This window comes from Cannabis sativa, chromosome 6, assembly GCF_029168945.1.
Source record: "Cannabis sativa cultivar Pink pepper isolate KNU-18-1 chromosome 6, ASM2916894v1, whole genome shotgun sequence".
NCBI classification, from domain to species: domain Eukaryota; kingdom Viridiplantae; phylum Streptophyta; class Magnoliopsida; order Rosales; family Cannabaceae; genus Cannabis; species Cannabis sativa.
In genome coordinates this window covers 20,710,729-20,727,921 of record NC_083606.1, presented here as the reverse complement: position 1 = coordinate 20,727,921, position 17,193 = coordinate 20,710,729, and the positions used below count along the sequence as shown (strand labels likewise).

General features: G+C 31.2%; 3 protein-coding genes across 3 annotated transcripts; 2 read left to right on the top strand and 1 right to left on the bottom strand.

Moving 5' to 3' along the window:
- Positions 1 to 6,377: 6,377 nt before the first annotated feature.
- LOC115695717 (uncharacterized) lies at positions 6,378 to 8,185 on the top strand. The gene is made up of 2 exons (XM_030622786.2): positions 6,378 to 6,643; positions 7,570 to 8,185. The coding sequence occupies exons 1-2, from the start codon at positions 6,487 to 6,489 to the stop codon at positions 7,959 to 7,961; spliced, it is 549 nt and encodes a 182-aa protein (XP_030478646.1). The 5' UTR covers positions 6,378 to 6,486; the 3' UTR covers positions 7,962 to 8,185.
- A 4,563-nt stretch (positions 8,186 to 12,748) lies between these two features.
- LOC115695849 (uncharacterized) lies at positions 12,749 to 14,090 on the top strand. Its single transcript, XM_030622938.2, has 4 exons — positions 12,749 to 12,975; positions 13,067 to 13,137; positions 13,484 to 13,573; positions 13,862 to 14,090. The coding sequence occupies exons 1-4, from the start codon at positions 12,852 to 12,854 to the stop codon at positions 13,883 to 13,885; spliced, it is 309 nt and encodes a 102-aa protein (XP_030478798.1). The 5' UTR covers positions 12,749 to 12,851; the 3' UTR covers positions 13,886 to 14,090.
- On the bottom strand, positions 14,042 to 16,857 carry LOC115695848 (uncharacterized). Its single transcript, XM_030622937.2, has 7 exons — positions 16,168 to 16,857; positions 15,971 to 16,048; positions 15,804 to 15,838; positions 15,662 to 15,717; positions 15,292 to 15,387; positions 15,053 to 15,136; positions 14,042 to 14,371 (listed from the first exon to the last, which is right to left on the bottom strand). The coding sequence occupies exons 1-6, from the start codon at positions 16,576 to 16,578 to the stop codon at positions 15,075 to 15,077; spliced, it is 738 nt and encodes a 245-aa protein (XP_030478797.1). The 5' UTR covers positions 16,579 to 16,857; the 3' UTR covers positions 14,042 to 14,371; positions 15,053 to 15,074.
- Positions 16,858 to 17,193: the final 336 nt, after the last annotated feature.

Below are 17,193 nucleotides of genomic sequence, written 5' to 3'. Positions count from 1 at the left end.
GAGGAAGATCGTGAAGAAAGATCATCAGCAAAGGAGTTTCAGCATCAAAGATTCAGAGAAAGAGATCCAGGTTCAGATATTGATAATGCTCTGCTACAGAAAGGAATCAAGGGCTAGATATCTGAACGGAAGGAGTCATATTATTCCGCTGCACCCAATGTAAGGTTTCTTAAACTTTATATGTGTTTAATTTATCGTTTTAGAAAGTTCATATTTAGGATGTTAATAAACATACTTGTGAGTAGATCTAAGATCCTGGTAAAATAATTTCCAACAATCTCTTCCTACGTAGCGAGGTTGGTGCCTCGCTTTGTATTACTGATGTCGTCCTTATGATTGTGTCTTCATATACGAAATAGTTTCTCATCAATATGTGAATTAATAGTTTGTACATTCGTGTCTCGCTTAAGACTTTACAGTCAACGAGTTATATATATACTCTATCAGCCCCGCATTTAATGAGTTATTCCATTTGAATATCTTCTAATATAATTATCATTATATTTGTTGATTCGTATTCTTCGAGGTTGACAAGTGTCCTCCTCTGAAGTACCAGCCGAATTTTAGGTATACCACATAGCAATTTAGATCAAATAAATAATAGGTTTGTAGAAAAATTGAATAAACAATTTAAATAAAACAAACAATACCATGTAACAAATGTGAAATAAGATATTTATTACATATATAATTAAATTATCATTTAACTAACCAACTACATTTTAAAAATTTAGGGTTGTTCAAACAACCTTAAATATCTTTTCAAAATTTTAAGTTTAAACTAATTTTAAAATATGTAGGTTCATTTGAATTATTTTTATCAAATTAAATTAAATATCTAATAAGATAAATTATTTGACAATAACCAAATATATATTTTTAATATTATTTTCTAATTTTATAATTTAATAAAATTAAAATAGTAAAATAAGCCAATTTTAAAATACATACGGTTAGTCAATTATTATTTTATTTTAAATGACAATTTTCTAAATTATATGTTAAAATATCTTAAATTGAGCATTTTTTAAAGTTCTACAAAATATCTAGGTTATTTAAATATTTTAAATATTATTTATAAATGTCTGATAAGTAAAATGATATAAAATTTTATTTTTCTAACATATAATTTATAAAAAATAAAATATTCCACAAAATAATCTATTTTTGAATTTGAAAATATTATGGTTAGAATGTCTACAAAAATACGTTGCTTAATTTTAAATTTACAATTATTTAATTTATCCTATAAGATTATTTTAATATAATATTTCAAATTAAAAGAATAATACTATCTTTTAATTTAAAATATACCCACGATTAAAATATCTAACCTTATAATTAAATAATATAAAAAAAATTAAAAAATTATCAAATTTTTAAAATCTGACCATAATTTTAAAAAAAAAATAATCAAATTTTTAAATTTAAACCTCAAAATATTAAAATTAATAATTATCTATTTAAAATTAAATTATTAATTTATAAATTTTGATATTAAAGTTTAAATATTAAAATTAATATTTTATTTTAATTTTTAGGGTTTGAAATTGGAAAAATTCAAAATTTGTAGAAAAAATCCACAAAAATTGCATTTTGGATTCAACCATGCAAGCTACCCACGAGATAGGCTACACACAGCCTTGGGTGCGCGCAAACTAGGAGTATTGTAGCCTCCTTAACCGAGGTTTCTCAGTCAGCTGCAAGGTCCTCCTCGGCGTGCATGCAGCATCACGCGTGTCTGAATGGGGTGATACCATGTCTTCAGACACAATTTATCCCAGCATTTGCGCGCGTATGGGCTTCTTGTCCAAAGCTTCTGGTCCATGCGGGCACCAAGCTTCGACACCATGTGCACCCACTTTTCAAACCTTCATAAATTTCTCGTTTTTTATTGGAGTTAAGTTTCGTTAAAACAAAAATTTCTTAATTTTTCACAAGGAATCCAAATAAATTATTTTCAAAACGAAAATAAAATTATTTTCATGGAAAAATTTCATGATACACATTCAATCATCAAACAACACATAAACCAACATGAATACATCCAAATTAACACAATTAGTGTATTCATCGTTTTAAATTCATATTTCATGAAAGTAAATCATTACCATGGCTCTAATACCAGTTGTTAGGAATATTTTACCAGGATCTAGATTTACTAACAAGTATGTTGAATTAACATCCGAAATATAAATATCTCTAAAATAATGAAATTAAACACAAAGAGTTTAGAAAACCTTACATTGATTGCAGCAGAATAATATGATTCCTTCCGCTCAGATTTCTAACCCTTGTTCCTTTCTGTCGCTGAGTATTATCATGATCTGAGCCTAGATCTCTTTCTCTCCTTCGGGTTGGTTACCACCGTCTTCCTCACTATAATTGAGTACTTGACTTGCTATGTGTGGGCATGGAACTCTATCACTATGGGCGAGTTGGTTGAAGAACAATGAAGGAGGGTTTGAATCACTTCATAAGGTGTCTCTCATCTTCTAGTTGCAAGAGAATGAAAGCTAGATTTGATTTGGTTGAAGTGAATAGTTGGATGAGATGAGAGCATTATGTTCCTTTTATAGTGTTTCAACTAGGGCTTAGGTTTGAGTTATATGGATTAAAAAAGAACAAAATATTGGGCAAAAATAACTAGAGTGGTCGGCCACATAAGGACCAATCTCTAGTTACAATTTTGCCACCTTATTTCAACTGGCTATTCTACTTTCAATAATATCATATTTTCCAATTCAATCCTATAAATGTCAAAACTATTTATTTCATAATTATAATTAATTATCAAATAAAATTGACATTTATATTATTTATTAATTAGACCATACAAAGTCTCTTGATTAATAAATTACCCCAAAACTTCTTTTCTTCACAATTAAGCCCTTACTTAGTGAAAATTTATAAATAAAATATAGTCTTATTTTAGAATTATAATTGATTAATTAAAACCAATCAACTGAGTTTGCAACCAGTATTATCTTAACTAGTGAGGGGACCATAGGCCTATATAACCGAGCTTCCAATAAGTAGAACTAGAATTTACATAGTAAATTCTCTAACTTATTAATTCCTCCTTGTACCACTATAGATTCGGAATTGCACTCACAATTATATAGATAGCTCTATATGTACCAAGATATAGATACGTTATGATTATTCATTGTTACAATTCTAATAGTCAAAGATCCTCTATATATGATCTACACTGAATATGGACAAATTTACCGTTCTGCCCTTCAATATATTTTATCCTTAAAACACTTAGCTACCTATAAATGATATTTCAGTAAACTAATATAATTACTGAAATGAGATCTCAATCATTTATCTCTATTCCGCCAAGCTCGAAGAAAATTATCGTTTTACTTCTATATACTTATAGAAGCTATAGATTTCATATCTATGATTAGCGCTCCCACTCAATTGAACTACCATGTTCCATAGATGTAAATATCAACAAGAACCATTGGTTAGCTTTCACGAACAACTTGAAGAACATAAATAATATAATTAAGCTGAACCTAACCATATATCAGGATTAAGATCTATAGACCTAAGATCAACCAGTGATATTGACTTAGAAAGATATAACGGTAAGTTTATGATATCTTATACAAGATCAATATCGGCCCAACCCAATATATACTCCATACATCCGATATTGGTAAACTTTGCCAATATCCTAGAAAGGACATAACACTTATCCAAGGTGTAAGTATACCTTATCGCCAGTTATCATATCAGTCTAAATTCAGTGTACTGACAAATCATGAGACTTAAACTTTTGAACATATAATCATGATTATATTCTACTGTGCTAACGACACCATAATTATGAATAAATATATATATATGTTTTGGACTTAATGGAATTTATACATTAAGTATAATCATGAAATAAATCATGTGAATCATGCAACATAAAATGATTTATGATCTTTTATTAATTAGTAAATCTGATTATAATGAAATGGATTTTATTTAAAACAGACAACACAACAAGGTAAATTGTCTTCATTTATGAATCTAGATTCAAATCTTTGTATATTGTGTGGTAGTGCTCTGAAAACTACAATCCATGTCTCTTGGGAATGTTGTTTGGCAAAAGTAATTTGATTTAGTACAAGTTGGGGAATCATAACGGATCATTTAAAGGTGGGAAACTGGAGAGAGTGGCTTAATTGGTTCCAAGTTTCTCGTAATCGACCTTCGAATGTCTCGTTTGATGAATTCATGGTTTCAACCCTTTGCATTGTGGATGCGGTTTGGAGAGAGCGAAATGGGAAAATTCATAAAGGAGTTTTATCCCCTACCACAACTTATCAACACGATAAAAAAAAAAAAAAAAAAAAAAAAAAAAGCATAAAGGATCACTCCTAGCTGTTAACTCATTAGAGTTAATTTTAGCTTGGAGACCCCTCCATCATCTTGGGTGTCTTGCAACTCAGATGTCAATGTGATTGTCGATGGTTCTATGTAGTTGTTGTTATTAGGAATGAATGGGGAGACATTTTGGCCATCAAAATAGCATGGTGCCATTTTACTGAACCCTTACTCTGTGAAGCTCATGTAATTTGTCTGGTAGCAGAACTCACAGTGGAGCTTGGTCATAATAAATTGGTAATTTTCCAATGTGATAACGATGTGGTCACAAAATCTTTCCACACCAACACCGACCTTGATGTGGACCATACTCTCTCCACAACTAGAGGACGCTTTCTCAATTTCTACAGTCAGTTCAGGGAGTGGGAAGTAATTCACATCTCAAGAAGCTGCAATTACATGGCGCATAACATCGCCAAATGGGCATTCAACACTAGAGGTGTTCATAAAATAGTTGATTCAATCCAATCCAATAAAGTGCGAATATCCGCACTTGTGCGGATTGGAAAATTCAAAATCTGCACTTGTGCGGATTGGATATTGATTGACATGTAAAAGTAACCGATCCATTCCAATCTATACATCTTTATAAAAAAAAAAAAAAATTATACATACAAATAATATTTTAATGTAAAGAAAATAGTAATTTAAAAGTGTAATACATATAATACAATTATATTTCAAAACTTAATAAATCAAATGTATATTTTATTCTTATATATAAATTTTTTCTACATACAATTTAAAATAAAAGTAAACATTTCTTTATACATACAATTTTTTTTTCTTCCTTTGAATATGATATTTATTTATTTTAATGTATTGTTGGAGCATAAATAATTATAATTTATTTTATTTTGTTGCTAGTTATATGAAAAAAAAAATATTTTTTTCATAAATATCTAATAATTTAATATTAAAGAGTAACCAATCTAAAATAATCGATCCAATGCGCACGTTTGCAGATTGGATTCGATTGAATTTGAGCTATTGAGCGGATTGGATTGAATCTAAAAAATAAAATCCGCACTTAGTGCAGATTGGATGCACTATGAGCAAAATAGTGCGGATTGGATTGGATGAACACCCCTATTCAGCACCAACACTTTCGGCTTAGTCTCACAGGTGGCGCCTGACCCTAGCGTGCTGGACGACTATGTTGAGTGGTGTCCTAATATTGGCTAGTTAGGACTCGTTTGGTACGCCATATAAGGGTCGTATTGTATTAAATAATAAATAACACTATGGATAAAGCAATGTATTCTATTAATTATTACGACCAAATTTTTTAATACAATGTATGTTGTATTATTTAATACATAATAAATGGTCTGTATTAACTTGTATTATAATATTTACAAAGGATTTGGGGTCAACACCAATCTCCGATCCGAACCCAAACCCGAGGACCGGACCCGGACCCAAACCCAGATCTGATCGGACTCGGACCCAGACCTGACCGGACCCGGACAGGGACCCGGATCCAAACCGGGACCCAAACTCGGACCCGGACCCGGACCCAGGACCGGGACCTGAACCCGGATTCGGACTCGACCCGAACTGAGACCCGCGACCCGGACCCAGACCGAGACCTGGACCCGAACCCGGGACTCGGACATAGACCTGGGACTCAGACCCAGACTCGGAAGCCGGACCCAGACCCGTAGTTGGTGTTGGGATAGAGTGTACTGAAAATATATTATAACTTTGCATAATTAATTAATACAAGTCAATATCAAACATTGTACAATAGAACACAATCCAATACAATACAATACAATACAATACGACGTACCAAACGAGCCCTTAGTGGATGTTTTCTTGTATTAATTTTCTTCACTTGGGCTTTTATTGTTTGTTCTGTACTGTGACTGGTGGTTTTGCTGATTTTATATATTTTTTGCTGGGTGTTCTTTTTACACCCTATTTCCCAATAAAAAAAAATATATTATGGTTGCATTGCATATAATAAATTAAGTGAGACTATTTTGTAAATATTTTAAGTCCGGCAAATTTCACCTTTGGCAGAAAATATAGCACAAAAGAAGAGTAAATATACTTTCATTCATTACTAGTGTACGCAAGGAACGGAAAATGGCGGAAGCAATTCGGATTCAGGGATCCAACGAAACGGGCTTGAAAAAACCCATATCTAAGGTCCAACGTCGAGGGCTAATCGGTGAAATCCTGAATTTCGTCGCCAAATTCGCGTTCGACTCCACCTTCGACTCTTTTCCCAAATTATCAAATGGTTTGTTCTCTCTTTCTCTAATACCTGTAGATTTCTTTAATTAAAAAAGCAACACTTCGATATTTCAAAAAATTTAATTTCATATTCGTGGTTGGCATGCTGTGGAATCTTCAACACTTGTTCATAATGCAAAAACAAATTATGTTTTAACCAATTTGGATTGATGGGCTTGATTAGATTGAATATTTTAACCACTTTCACATTGCAGCTTGAGAATTTTTTGAATTTATATACGCGTTACAATTGTTGATAGTTTGAGCGGCCATAAATGTCATGCTGCGCAAAAAATTAAGTTATTTTATCGTTTTTCTATTACTTTGACGCCAAATAGAGTTAGTTGGAGTTGTAGTTTAGGCTAATGATTTCCTCCCATGAGATGTGGGTGATTTTAGACAAACAGATTTGCTGCCAAGTATGAGACCATGCGATTTTTAATGAGTTCTTAATAATAATTTTATTTTATGTGTGTCAAAAGTGTGTATCCTAAACATCACTCATATCAATTAGATTTTCCTGGTGTTCGATTACTTAGGAATCCGATTGACTTTGTCTCTTAATTTAATTTACTACGGTTTATCTCTTTGAATCACAAATTTTAGCCCTAAACCAAAGTTGTTTGTTTCTATTACAATTAATGAGTTTTTAGGATTTTGCATCTGTAAATTACTGGGAACCGTTTCTTCAATGATTCTAATGATTTTCTTGGCTCTCTGCCCATCTTATTGACTGCATATGTGGCTTGTATCACTACTCCTAAGTTCTCTTTGCGTAAATGATAATACCTCTCATAACAATAAAAAACTTACCTCGTTGAGATTTTAATGGTTGTTGTTGTTGGAAATGATTTCAATTGTAAAGAAAATGTCTATACTGAATAAGAACGCATCTAATTAACTAAGTTTCTCACCATTTGATGATCGTTGCAGGTATAAAGCATATCAATAAGGTTGAGCAAGAAGAGTTAAAGGAAGATCCATTTCCGTTGCTTCCTTTTAGTGAAAAGAACAAGGCACGAGATTTCAAGTTAATGATGGAGAAAAAAAGGCAAGATGACATGAACAATATAGAGAAACAACATAATATATCAGCTGCAAACAATGTGAGGGAATCAGAAGCTTTGAAGAAATCAAGTTATGAAAACATGCTAGCAAAGATGGAGAAGATTCAAGGAGGCGTGAACGACTTAAAGCAACAAGACAAGGTATCAACAAAACCCGTTGAGGAATTAGAATCTTCCAAGAAAAAACCAGAGGAAGACATGAAAGCATATGATCTTCAAGAGAATAAGAAGATGGTTTTTATTCGTTCCAGGTTATAAAATGGGAAGTATATTAAGCAGACTTTGCTTTCATAACCACAAAGACGTGAGGTTATGCTAGCTAGTGTTAGGAAATATATGAATATTTTATAGGCTTGGTACAGTTATTGCTACAGTTATTACAAATATTTATGTATAAATAAATATGGTCCTTTCCTATAGTCGTGATAAAAAAACTTAATATATGTAATGATAATGTTTCTAATTATTGGTTCTTTATCTTAGTTTGCTTATTTTGATGTGGGGGAAAATCCATATAATATTAAAAAAAGTATATTTATTTATTTTTTTCTCTTAAAAATATGAATTTTATTTCTCAGTTTTATCAAATTAATATACATTTCTATTCTATATATAGAATTATTGGTTTTATAGTATTTTTGTAGTTTTTTATGTACGGTGATCCATCTCATGTCAAAGCTAGATACAAGTTTTTTTTTTTTTTTTGAAAGAAAGCTAGATACAAGTTAGTTGATAGTTATTTTTGTTAACTGTATTTTGGTTAGTTACAAGTTGTACTTTTCTGTTTTGAGTTTGAATGGTATAAATACTTAGAGTTCAATTCATTTCAATATAGCCTTGTATAGATTTACTTCTCTCATTCTCTCAATGTAATTATCTCCATAAATCAATTAAATCAACATTTATCAATCTCTTGTTCTTGCTTGTTTTTTTTCTGCTACATCTCTTGTTGTTGTTGGTCATGTGTATAGCTCGTCAATGACCATCCAATTTTGATTGTCAATTGTGATGATCAATCATAACAAGTGATACCAGAGCAAGGGATTAGCTCAATCAAGATTCAGATATGAAGACATCAAAAATCATCAAGAAGATGGATGTTGCAAGATTTAAGATTGACAAGTTCAATGGAACAAATGATCTTGGGTTATGGAGGATCAAGATGAAGGCATTTCTTGTCCACAATGGAATTTCAGAAGCAATTGATGAAGAGAGTCTTAAGGAGATTGAAAATGAGAAGAACAAGAAGAAGGAGATCGAAACTAAAGCACATAGTGCCATTTTTCTCAATTTAGGTGATGAAGTCCTAAGAGAGGTGTCTAGTGAAGACAAGGCTTTATGATTATGGAACAAACTCAGTACCATATACATGAAGAAGTCCCTGGCCAATAAGCTATACTTGAAGAAGAGAATATACACTCTTAGAATGGATGAAGGGAAAAATTTGAGGAATCACTTAGATGAATTCAACAAAATCACTCTTGATCTCAGCAACATTGGAGTGAAATTAGAAGAAGAAGAAGAAGAAGATCTAGCCATTATTCTGCTGAGTTCTTTGCCAAAATCCTATGAGCACTTTGCTTATGCAATGCTCTATGGCAAAGAAACTCTTACAATGTTCGAAGTCAAGACAGCTCTAAATTTGAAGGAAATTAAGAAGAAAACAGAGGACAATCAAGGTGACAATGGAGAAAGCTTATTTGTTAGAGGAAAATCACAAAAGAAAGATTTCAATAACCATGTGTATACTTAAATGGTACACTCTTTCTTCTTCTCTATGTTGATGACATATTGTTGATAGGGAAAAGTAAGAGTGAGATTGGAGAAATGATGTCACTATTGAAGTCTTAATTCAAGATGAAAGACCTAGGTGAAGCTAAGAAATTACAAGGCATTGAAATTAGAAGAAACAAACCTGAATCTCTGACTTTGACAATAGGAAACTACCTTAGAAAGGTACTACAGAAGTTCAAAATGGACAACTCAAAACCTGTGTCAACTCCCTTAGATGCCCATTTCAAACTGTCCAAAGACCAAGCTCCCAAGATAGAACAAGAAAGAGAAGTCATGAACTCAGTACTCTATGCTAATGGGGTTGGAAGTTTGGTGTATGCTATGGTCTGTACAAGGTTAGACATAGCATATGCAATGAGCATTATTAGCAGGTTTATTGCAAACCCTGGAGAGAAGCACTGGGATGCTTTTAAGTAGGTTATGAGATACATCAAAGGCACTTTTGATCTAGGTCTTACCTACAGCAAATGCTACAAAACACGGGTTAATGTCTCAAATTATGTAGACTCAGACTATGCAGGCTACATAGGCACAAGAAGATCTATCATAGGATATGTGTTCACAATGCAAGGAAGATGTGTGAGTTGGAAGGTAAATCTACAAAAGGCGATAGCTCTATTCTTAACAGAAGTTGAGTACATGGCAACTACTAAGGCAATTGATGCATGTCGTATGCCATATCAAATTTAATATATATATTTTTTTTAATTCTAATATCTCCAATTATTTTAGTATAATTGTAAGTAAGGGTCGATCCCACGAGGACTATGTTTATTCAGTTATTCACAAATTAGTAACTAGAATTAGAGAAGGGATTTTGATGATTAGAATAAAATAGCAATGATAAAAATAAAAAGAAAACAAGTTTAAAGAGAGACTATGATATGAGAAACTAGTTAAAGGTTATTCGCCACCGTCAACAATTATTCCTAATTCCTATTAATAAATGTAATTTCAGTTTCCAATCAAACTATTAATCTTGTAGATAAAGCTGAAGTAGTCAATTATCCTGATCTCCCTATTGTACGTAATCAAAGCGAAGCGCTTAATAATTAACTATTTTACCTAAGCAGTAAATCCATGAAACATGCAATTTATTTAACTTAGATAAAGCTTTAAAATTTATGGAGATAGACTAATCTAGGCAACTTACAAACATTCATTCTAAGGGAATATTTTTTCAATTTTTTTTCTTAACTCATACATAACCAAATACTATTTTTCCACAAAATCCACACACCGTTACCAATACCAAAAATCATTCATAGACTATGGTGTGAAAATGGATGAATAAGGAAAAGAAAACTTTTAGGCTCAAAGGTTATTGTATAGGGTCAAAAAGAAAAAAACAAAGTTTCAACATTTAGGCTCAACTTTGGTAAAACTAGGGAATTCACAAATAGGGTGGGCTTGAAAGGTTCAATCGATCTAAAAAAATTGTCTATATCATATCTCAAAATTATATGTAATTAATCGATTTTACCTCAAATGATTATCGAACAAGTTTTAGAGTGGCTGAGATGAAAAATTAATAATTATCCATGCACTTATCTTCTCAAATATTAGCAAATTTTGATAATTCAATTATCGTGATTTTTTTTTTTTTAAAAAAAAAAACTAATCTTGAGCAATCATTAACCACAGTTTTTTTTTTTTTTTTAATGAATTAACCACAGTTAAGCACACAATTCATAGGAATTTATCATCTTCCTAGCATTATTTTTAGATCAATTTAAAGTCTCACAATTGACTCATTACAGTTAACTAAAGACATTGCTCAAATTTAATCACATAAATAGTCATAATTTGTGTGAGCTGGCTTTGTATCTTGTTCAATGTATTTGCTATGTAAGCTCTAGTCTCTGTCTTTTACAGAGATTGGGCAATCATTTCACCAAGTCTACACTTCCTCCATCTCCCTTTTCTCTCGTTCTCATTTTCTTGTTTTTTGCTTAAGAACTCTGTTTTATAGTCTTTTAGGAGGCAATAATTCCTTCTTAGCGTCTGGACGAGGTTCGCTTTCTGAGCCCGACAACTTCGCGTACTCAGAATGGGCTTGAGGTCCCATATCTCTATGCAATTTGGGCCCATCTCCTTGGATGACTTTTATATGGGCTTTAACCACTCGGTCTTAGGCTGGAAATGTCACGTGGCGGATAAGTTGGGGTTTGGAATCACGAATTGTATAGGGAAATTTACATGGTATACTAATTTTTACTATTTTTTTACAAAAATACTGTCAGGCAGTATTTTTTACTTTTTTACTGTATTTTTTTATAAGTTTCATACTGCAGTATACTGTGTTAAGTTTTCACTGGTGTTCTACTGGTGTTTTACTAGTGTTCTACTGTTGTTTTGAGTTGTTCTGCTTTGTGTTTTATTGGTGTTTTATAAAAACACAGTATTTTTGAAAAAAAATTTGTGTGACAGTATTTTTGTAAAAATTAATCTAAATTCCAGTATTTTTGTAAATTTCCCATTGTATAATATATGAATAGCCCTAGTTTCGCCATTGAAGATAGTTTTTTTAGTCTATCATATATATAATTGTATTTGTTGTAATTATTTAAATTTATTGGTAAATTTTTAAAAAATTCTAAATAATTTATAATGTTAGGAATAAAATTTAAATAATTTGTGACAGTTTTTTCTTTTACACTTAGTAAGAGCACTCATATTAGCTTCTCTACTCTAATTCTTCAAAATACCTCACCAAAACTACTTTTTTTTTTTTTTTTCTATTTTACCTCACACTTTTACATTACATCATACATCTATTTTTCTATTTTTTCTCTACACCATTTAAATATTATATTTTTTTTATTATATATTATTATATAAACCAAAAAAAATCAAAAAATAAATGATAGAGAATTAAAGGAGAGAAAAAATTATTAAAATAATATTTGAAGAAATAATAGTGCTTCTCTACACTATTGATAATTTAAAATTTTGAGCCTTGAAGCCTTTTATTTTAACAATATTTCTTAATAATTTTACCTTTTGAGCTATTTTAGCTCATATAAGTGTTTTAAGTAATGTTAAATTTTATTTTTAATATTATAAATTATTTGAAATTTTTTTAAAATAATTAAATAACTATAATTAAAAAAAAAAATTAGACTATAAAATTAATGGTAAAACAAGTGAAAAATATACCAAAATAATTATTATTTTTGGGTGTAATATAGATTTAACCAAAAATATATATTTATACTATATTGTTTTTTCTATGCTAAGATAAACAATAAAAAATGTAGTTTTTGGTCTAGATGATGCTACAAGTATTTGATTTCTGAAGGGTGAACACGTATCTCTGTCTCTCTCACTCTGTTTTACTCTAATCATCGAACAATGGCGGTGCGGTCAATGGCGAATATGATTCAGCTTTCGATTCCTAAACCAGCGGCCTCAACCACCTTTCAGGGTCAGGCAGCTACTCTACTCCATCGGCGTGGCCTAGCCGGTCGTACTGCTGGTAAATACTACTAATTAATTATCTAATATGTATAAGCTTTTCATAATCTGATCGAGTTTAGTCATGTGTGATATGATTGAATGTGTTACAGACCATCACGGAACTTCCAAGGTGAACTTTTGGGAAGACCCAATGAACCCAGCAAGATGGAAGAGAGAACCTGTAAGCTCTTTTTTTTTTTTTGTACTAATAATAAGAAAGCCCTTCTATCACTGACCAAACACTTATCATACAGTGATTATAGGTTTTCTTTTTATTTTTTTATGTTTTACACACACATAAAATCTTGTACTATCAATTTTCAATTCCCAATCTACCTCATGCCAATAATAGATTATATTCTTAAACTGGTTAAATGTACACTTGTCAAGATTATACATCAAACGAAAAAAAAAAGGATTGAATTTGCAAAATTGGATCAAGAGCTTTTTCAGAATTTATATAGAAAAAAAACATGGTCTAAAAGATAGGATATGTCATGATAAAAATTGAAGCTTTTCATTTGCAGTTTGTTATAATAACATTAACTGCATGCGGGATCCTAACATACGAAGGATACAAGTATTTCATGGGAGACAAGAAGAACAAGAATAACAAGGTATGGTGATAGTTTGATTGATTTACTTAATTTAATTTTTAGAATTATGACAAGCTTTTATGTCTTGTTCTTATATGGTGAATCAAAGCATGGTAGAGTGTGGCTGCCTGGCTGGATGGCCTATCTATCATGTTATTATTATTATTAGCTGTTGCTCTCTTCCTGAGAGTGTACTTGTTGATCATATTCTATAATCTGAACTGGATATTCAGAAAAAACAAATGTTTTGTTTCATATTTTTAAGCTAGTTCTCAGAATATGATATTTTTTTATAACTTTTTCTTGCAGAAAGTTGGAGAACCATCACACTAGTTTTGAGGCTGATTCAGTACTTGGCACACTCCTGTTGTAACACAGTGGATTTTCTATGTTCATCAACGTCTTAGGCTTGTATAAAAATATATATACCTATAGTTGCCTGTATACATAATTTTGTTCTAATAATGATAAGTTTATTAGTAACTCATATTTTTTTTCTTTCCATAATCTAATAGTTGCTTTAATAGGCAATTGCCAATGAGCTTAGTCTTCTAACCAATAGATTCTCATTTAACAATGTATGTACTATACTTATGTCATATCTTTCCTTACATGAGCATCAAAATTATAAATACAAAAGAATAGAATATTATTAAGGAAGACTGCAAGTAGCCATTTGGTCGACAAAAGTTATATAGGTTGAATTTTCTTTCTTATCAAACTTGGCTTCTCACTTGCAACTTTGAAACCATTTTAATTCTTAAAGTCTGGCTCAATGGGCTTGTTCACAAAGGGTATCTCCACTTCAAATTTACATATCTGTACAACAAAATCGTCATCTTAGACATAAAATATCGAAGAGTAAATTTTGAACTAGTACACAATGAACTTCTATAATGGCTAAGGAAAATAAAAAGTGGTTAATCGCTACAGTTAATGTTAAATGGGCATTTATTGTATTTACAAATCTCCAAAGCAATTTGATGAACTGCATAAATCAAACGAATCCATAAGCAGTTTAAGGTAAGCAAAAAAAATCACCCTCAAATCCATGCGACCAATATAATATGTATACACGTATATATGAAAATTTTATACTAGAGCATCAGTTTATTACCATTACCTGTAAAATTGTCTTCATGGGAAAATTATTATTTAATACTATTTCACATGACGAGTTATGTTTACATATCTTATCATTTCTTTGTTAACTCATTCCAATACTTTTTTGTATTTGTTTTATCATTTTGGTAGAAAAAGAAAAGTATTTCTCCCATCCCATTGTACGGTGAAATTTCTTTTGTTCTATTTTAGTACTAAATTAGATTCTAATCTCTGTTTTAATGTAAATTAGGGAAACATGTGAAGTAAAAGACTGTCAGTCTTTGGTATTCTCTATTCAGTAAATACTGTCTTTGGGTCTAATTACAATCATAGGATGTTAAAAACATGTTTATGAATAACGCATGTAAACTTTATTCGATGAAATTTACAACATACCACATGATTACACTACAAAGTCTCAATCTGCATCTTTAATTTCGGCTTCTACATCAACTACTGCCTTGGACGAATACTTTTTCTCTGCAATATTGTAGAGATTCATTAAAAGCAATTCAGACAAGTAAAAATTGTTCAGCCAAGGGCTCATTTTCGTGTGTGCGAATATCAATGGAGGAAGATGTTCTCAATAAGATAAAGTGAAAGAAAAAACTACAGAAGATGTTCAGTGGGATAACCTTTTCTAGAACGAGTGAAATCACTGAAGGCTTCTCCGAATGTTGTAGACTGGTTGGAGAATTTGACAGAGTCCCTAACAAATTTATTATCCACAACTGACAGACGAAATGACAATAGATAAGAAGATTTCTAGCTTAATCTAAAAGAGAAAACTTGAATAAATGTTTAGATAATCTCTCCAGTTAAGATATGGCTGGAACAGAGATCATAAGCAAAAACAGCTTAGAGACACAAGGGGAACATTATGGCTAACTAACTAGCTAGCAATAAAATAACTTTCCAATGACATCTATAGTCTAATAGTAGAAAGAGTGATGAACTAAAAAATTGGAATGCAAAGAGGCAAAAGGGTCAAGAATAAACTCTTACTGGAGAAAGGTTGGGTGCAGAAAGGGCAAAACTGCAAATCACTTTGCATAGTAGACCTGTAAAAAGTAAAAAATATAAATCAATACAAGAAAAATTTCGTGGATGTGATGTACAGGAATATGAGGCTACAAACAAGTCTTACTTGAAGATCTGAAACTCATTTCCACAGTTTGGGCACTGGAAAGTTACCAGTCAATTAGGCAAGCAAATATAGAGTAAGAATGCACAAGTAACATCATTTCACAACCATAATTCTTTTAGACTTGTTCAACGAAAAAGATAAAGAAAGGAAAATAGAAAGGGTCTTACAGTGTCCTGAACTATATCCCGTCCTGCCCACCAGAGGAAAGCTCCAATACCAACTATGGGTACAACAACTGCAAGAAGCTGAGCATGAATAAGGATAAATCAGTGAATATTTTTCAAATTAAGAAATACAAGAATATTAAGTAAATATTCAGAGTCAAATAATCAAACAGCTTAAAGGCAAGAGCAAGAAAGAGTACCCCAATGGAAACAATGGTATCAAACAGCCAACCAAGTTGTCCAGTCATGGAAAGATAGGTCAACCCGATAGCCAAAGCTAGATTACCCAGAATTCTAGCAGTGGCACCATCGTCTTTCCCACCGCCACCTCCACCTCCACCATTCTCACCACCATTTAAACCAAAACCCTCATTAAACCTCACAAGAACCCCCCTCCTCTTCCTGTTTTTCCTCAGAAAAATCTCATCTTTCCACCTTTCTTCTACCAAGAAAGACCATTTCTCCTTGTAAACTCTCAATTTAAACTTGCTATGATGTAAAGTACAAACTTTTGTGGCTCTGAAAGTAATGGGCTTTCGGTATGTGTCACCATGCAAGGTGTGCAATTGGCAAGGTGAAAAATTGATGGAGAACTGAAGAGCAGTTGTCATGGCAAATTGGGCTATTGGCTATTTTTGGGAAGATCTCCACATAATGGTTTAGGATAATCTATGGGGGATTTCATGGTCACTTAAATGCTTTAATAAATATAAAGCCAACAGATTTTTTTTTGGTCTCAGTTTTTAGTCACTTTCAATATTCTTTTCTCTAGAGCTCCTCTATGGCTCTACCCAATCTCCAATTCCATAATTAATCTAATTAATCTCATTTGCATGAAATTATTTGTCCAAAATTAGACTAGTCTAGACAATATTACTAAAGTCATGCACTAATCTAATTAATCTTATTTGTGAGACATTATTTATCTCATCCAATAATGTAAGATAAATAATTCATGATTATCTTTTTATCCATCTTTTTTAATTTTAAATTTTGTAAATATATTTTAGATTTAGAAATAATTTAGTGAAAGAATGAAAAATTTATTTATAAATTTATTTTCAAAATTTATATATAAAAATTAGTAAAAATATATAATTTTGAGTTATCATATATGCTATCAAAATTTTAAAATAATATTAATTAAATAATATGTATTTTTATTCTAATACAAACAATATAGTACTATATAGTGTATTCTCTTTGAATTATTAAAAATATTTATA

Excerpts from the sequence above, each read along its gene's own strand:
- LOC115695717 (XM_030622786.2), top strand. The coding sequence starts at position 6,487 with ATGGCGGAAGCAATTCGGATTCAGGGATCCAACGAAACGGGCTTGAAA. Across the intron at positions 6,644-7,569 it reads TTTTCCCAAATTATCAAATG|GTATAAAGCATATCAATAAG; the intron begins GTTTGTTCTCTC and ends TGATCGTTGCAG.
- LOC115695849 (XM_030622938.2), top strand. The coding sequence starts at position 12,852 with ATGGCGGTGCGGTCAATGGCGAATATGATTCAGCTTTCGATTCCTAAA. Across the intron at positions 12,976-13,066 it reads CCTAGCCGGTCGTACTGCTG|ACCATCACGGAACTTCCAAG; the intron begins GTAAATACTACT and ends AATGTGTTACAG. Across the intron at positions 13,138-13,483 it reads CAAGATGGAAGAGAGAACCT|TTTGTTATAATAACATTAAC; the intron begins GTAAGCTCTTTT and ends TTTCATTTGCAG.
- LOC115695848 (XM_030622937.2), bottom strand. The coding sequence starts at position 16,578 with ATGACAACTGCTCTTCAGTTCTCCATCAATTTTTCACCTTGCCAATTG. Across the intron at positions 15,388-15,661 it reads CTGCACCCAACCTTTCTCCA|TTGTGGATAATAAATTTGTT; the intron begins GTAAGAGTTTAT and ends TTCGTCTGTCAG. Across the intron at positions 15,137-15,291 it reads TTTCACTCGTTCTAGAAAAG|AGAAAAAGTATTCGTCCAAG; the intron begins GTTATCCCACTG and ends ACAATATTGCAG.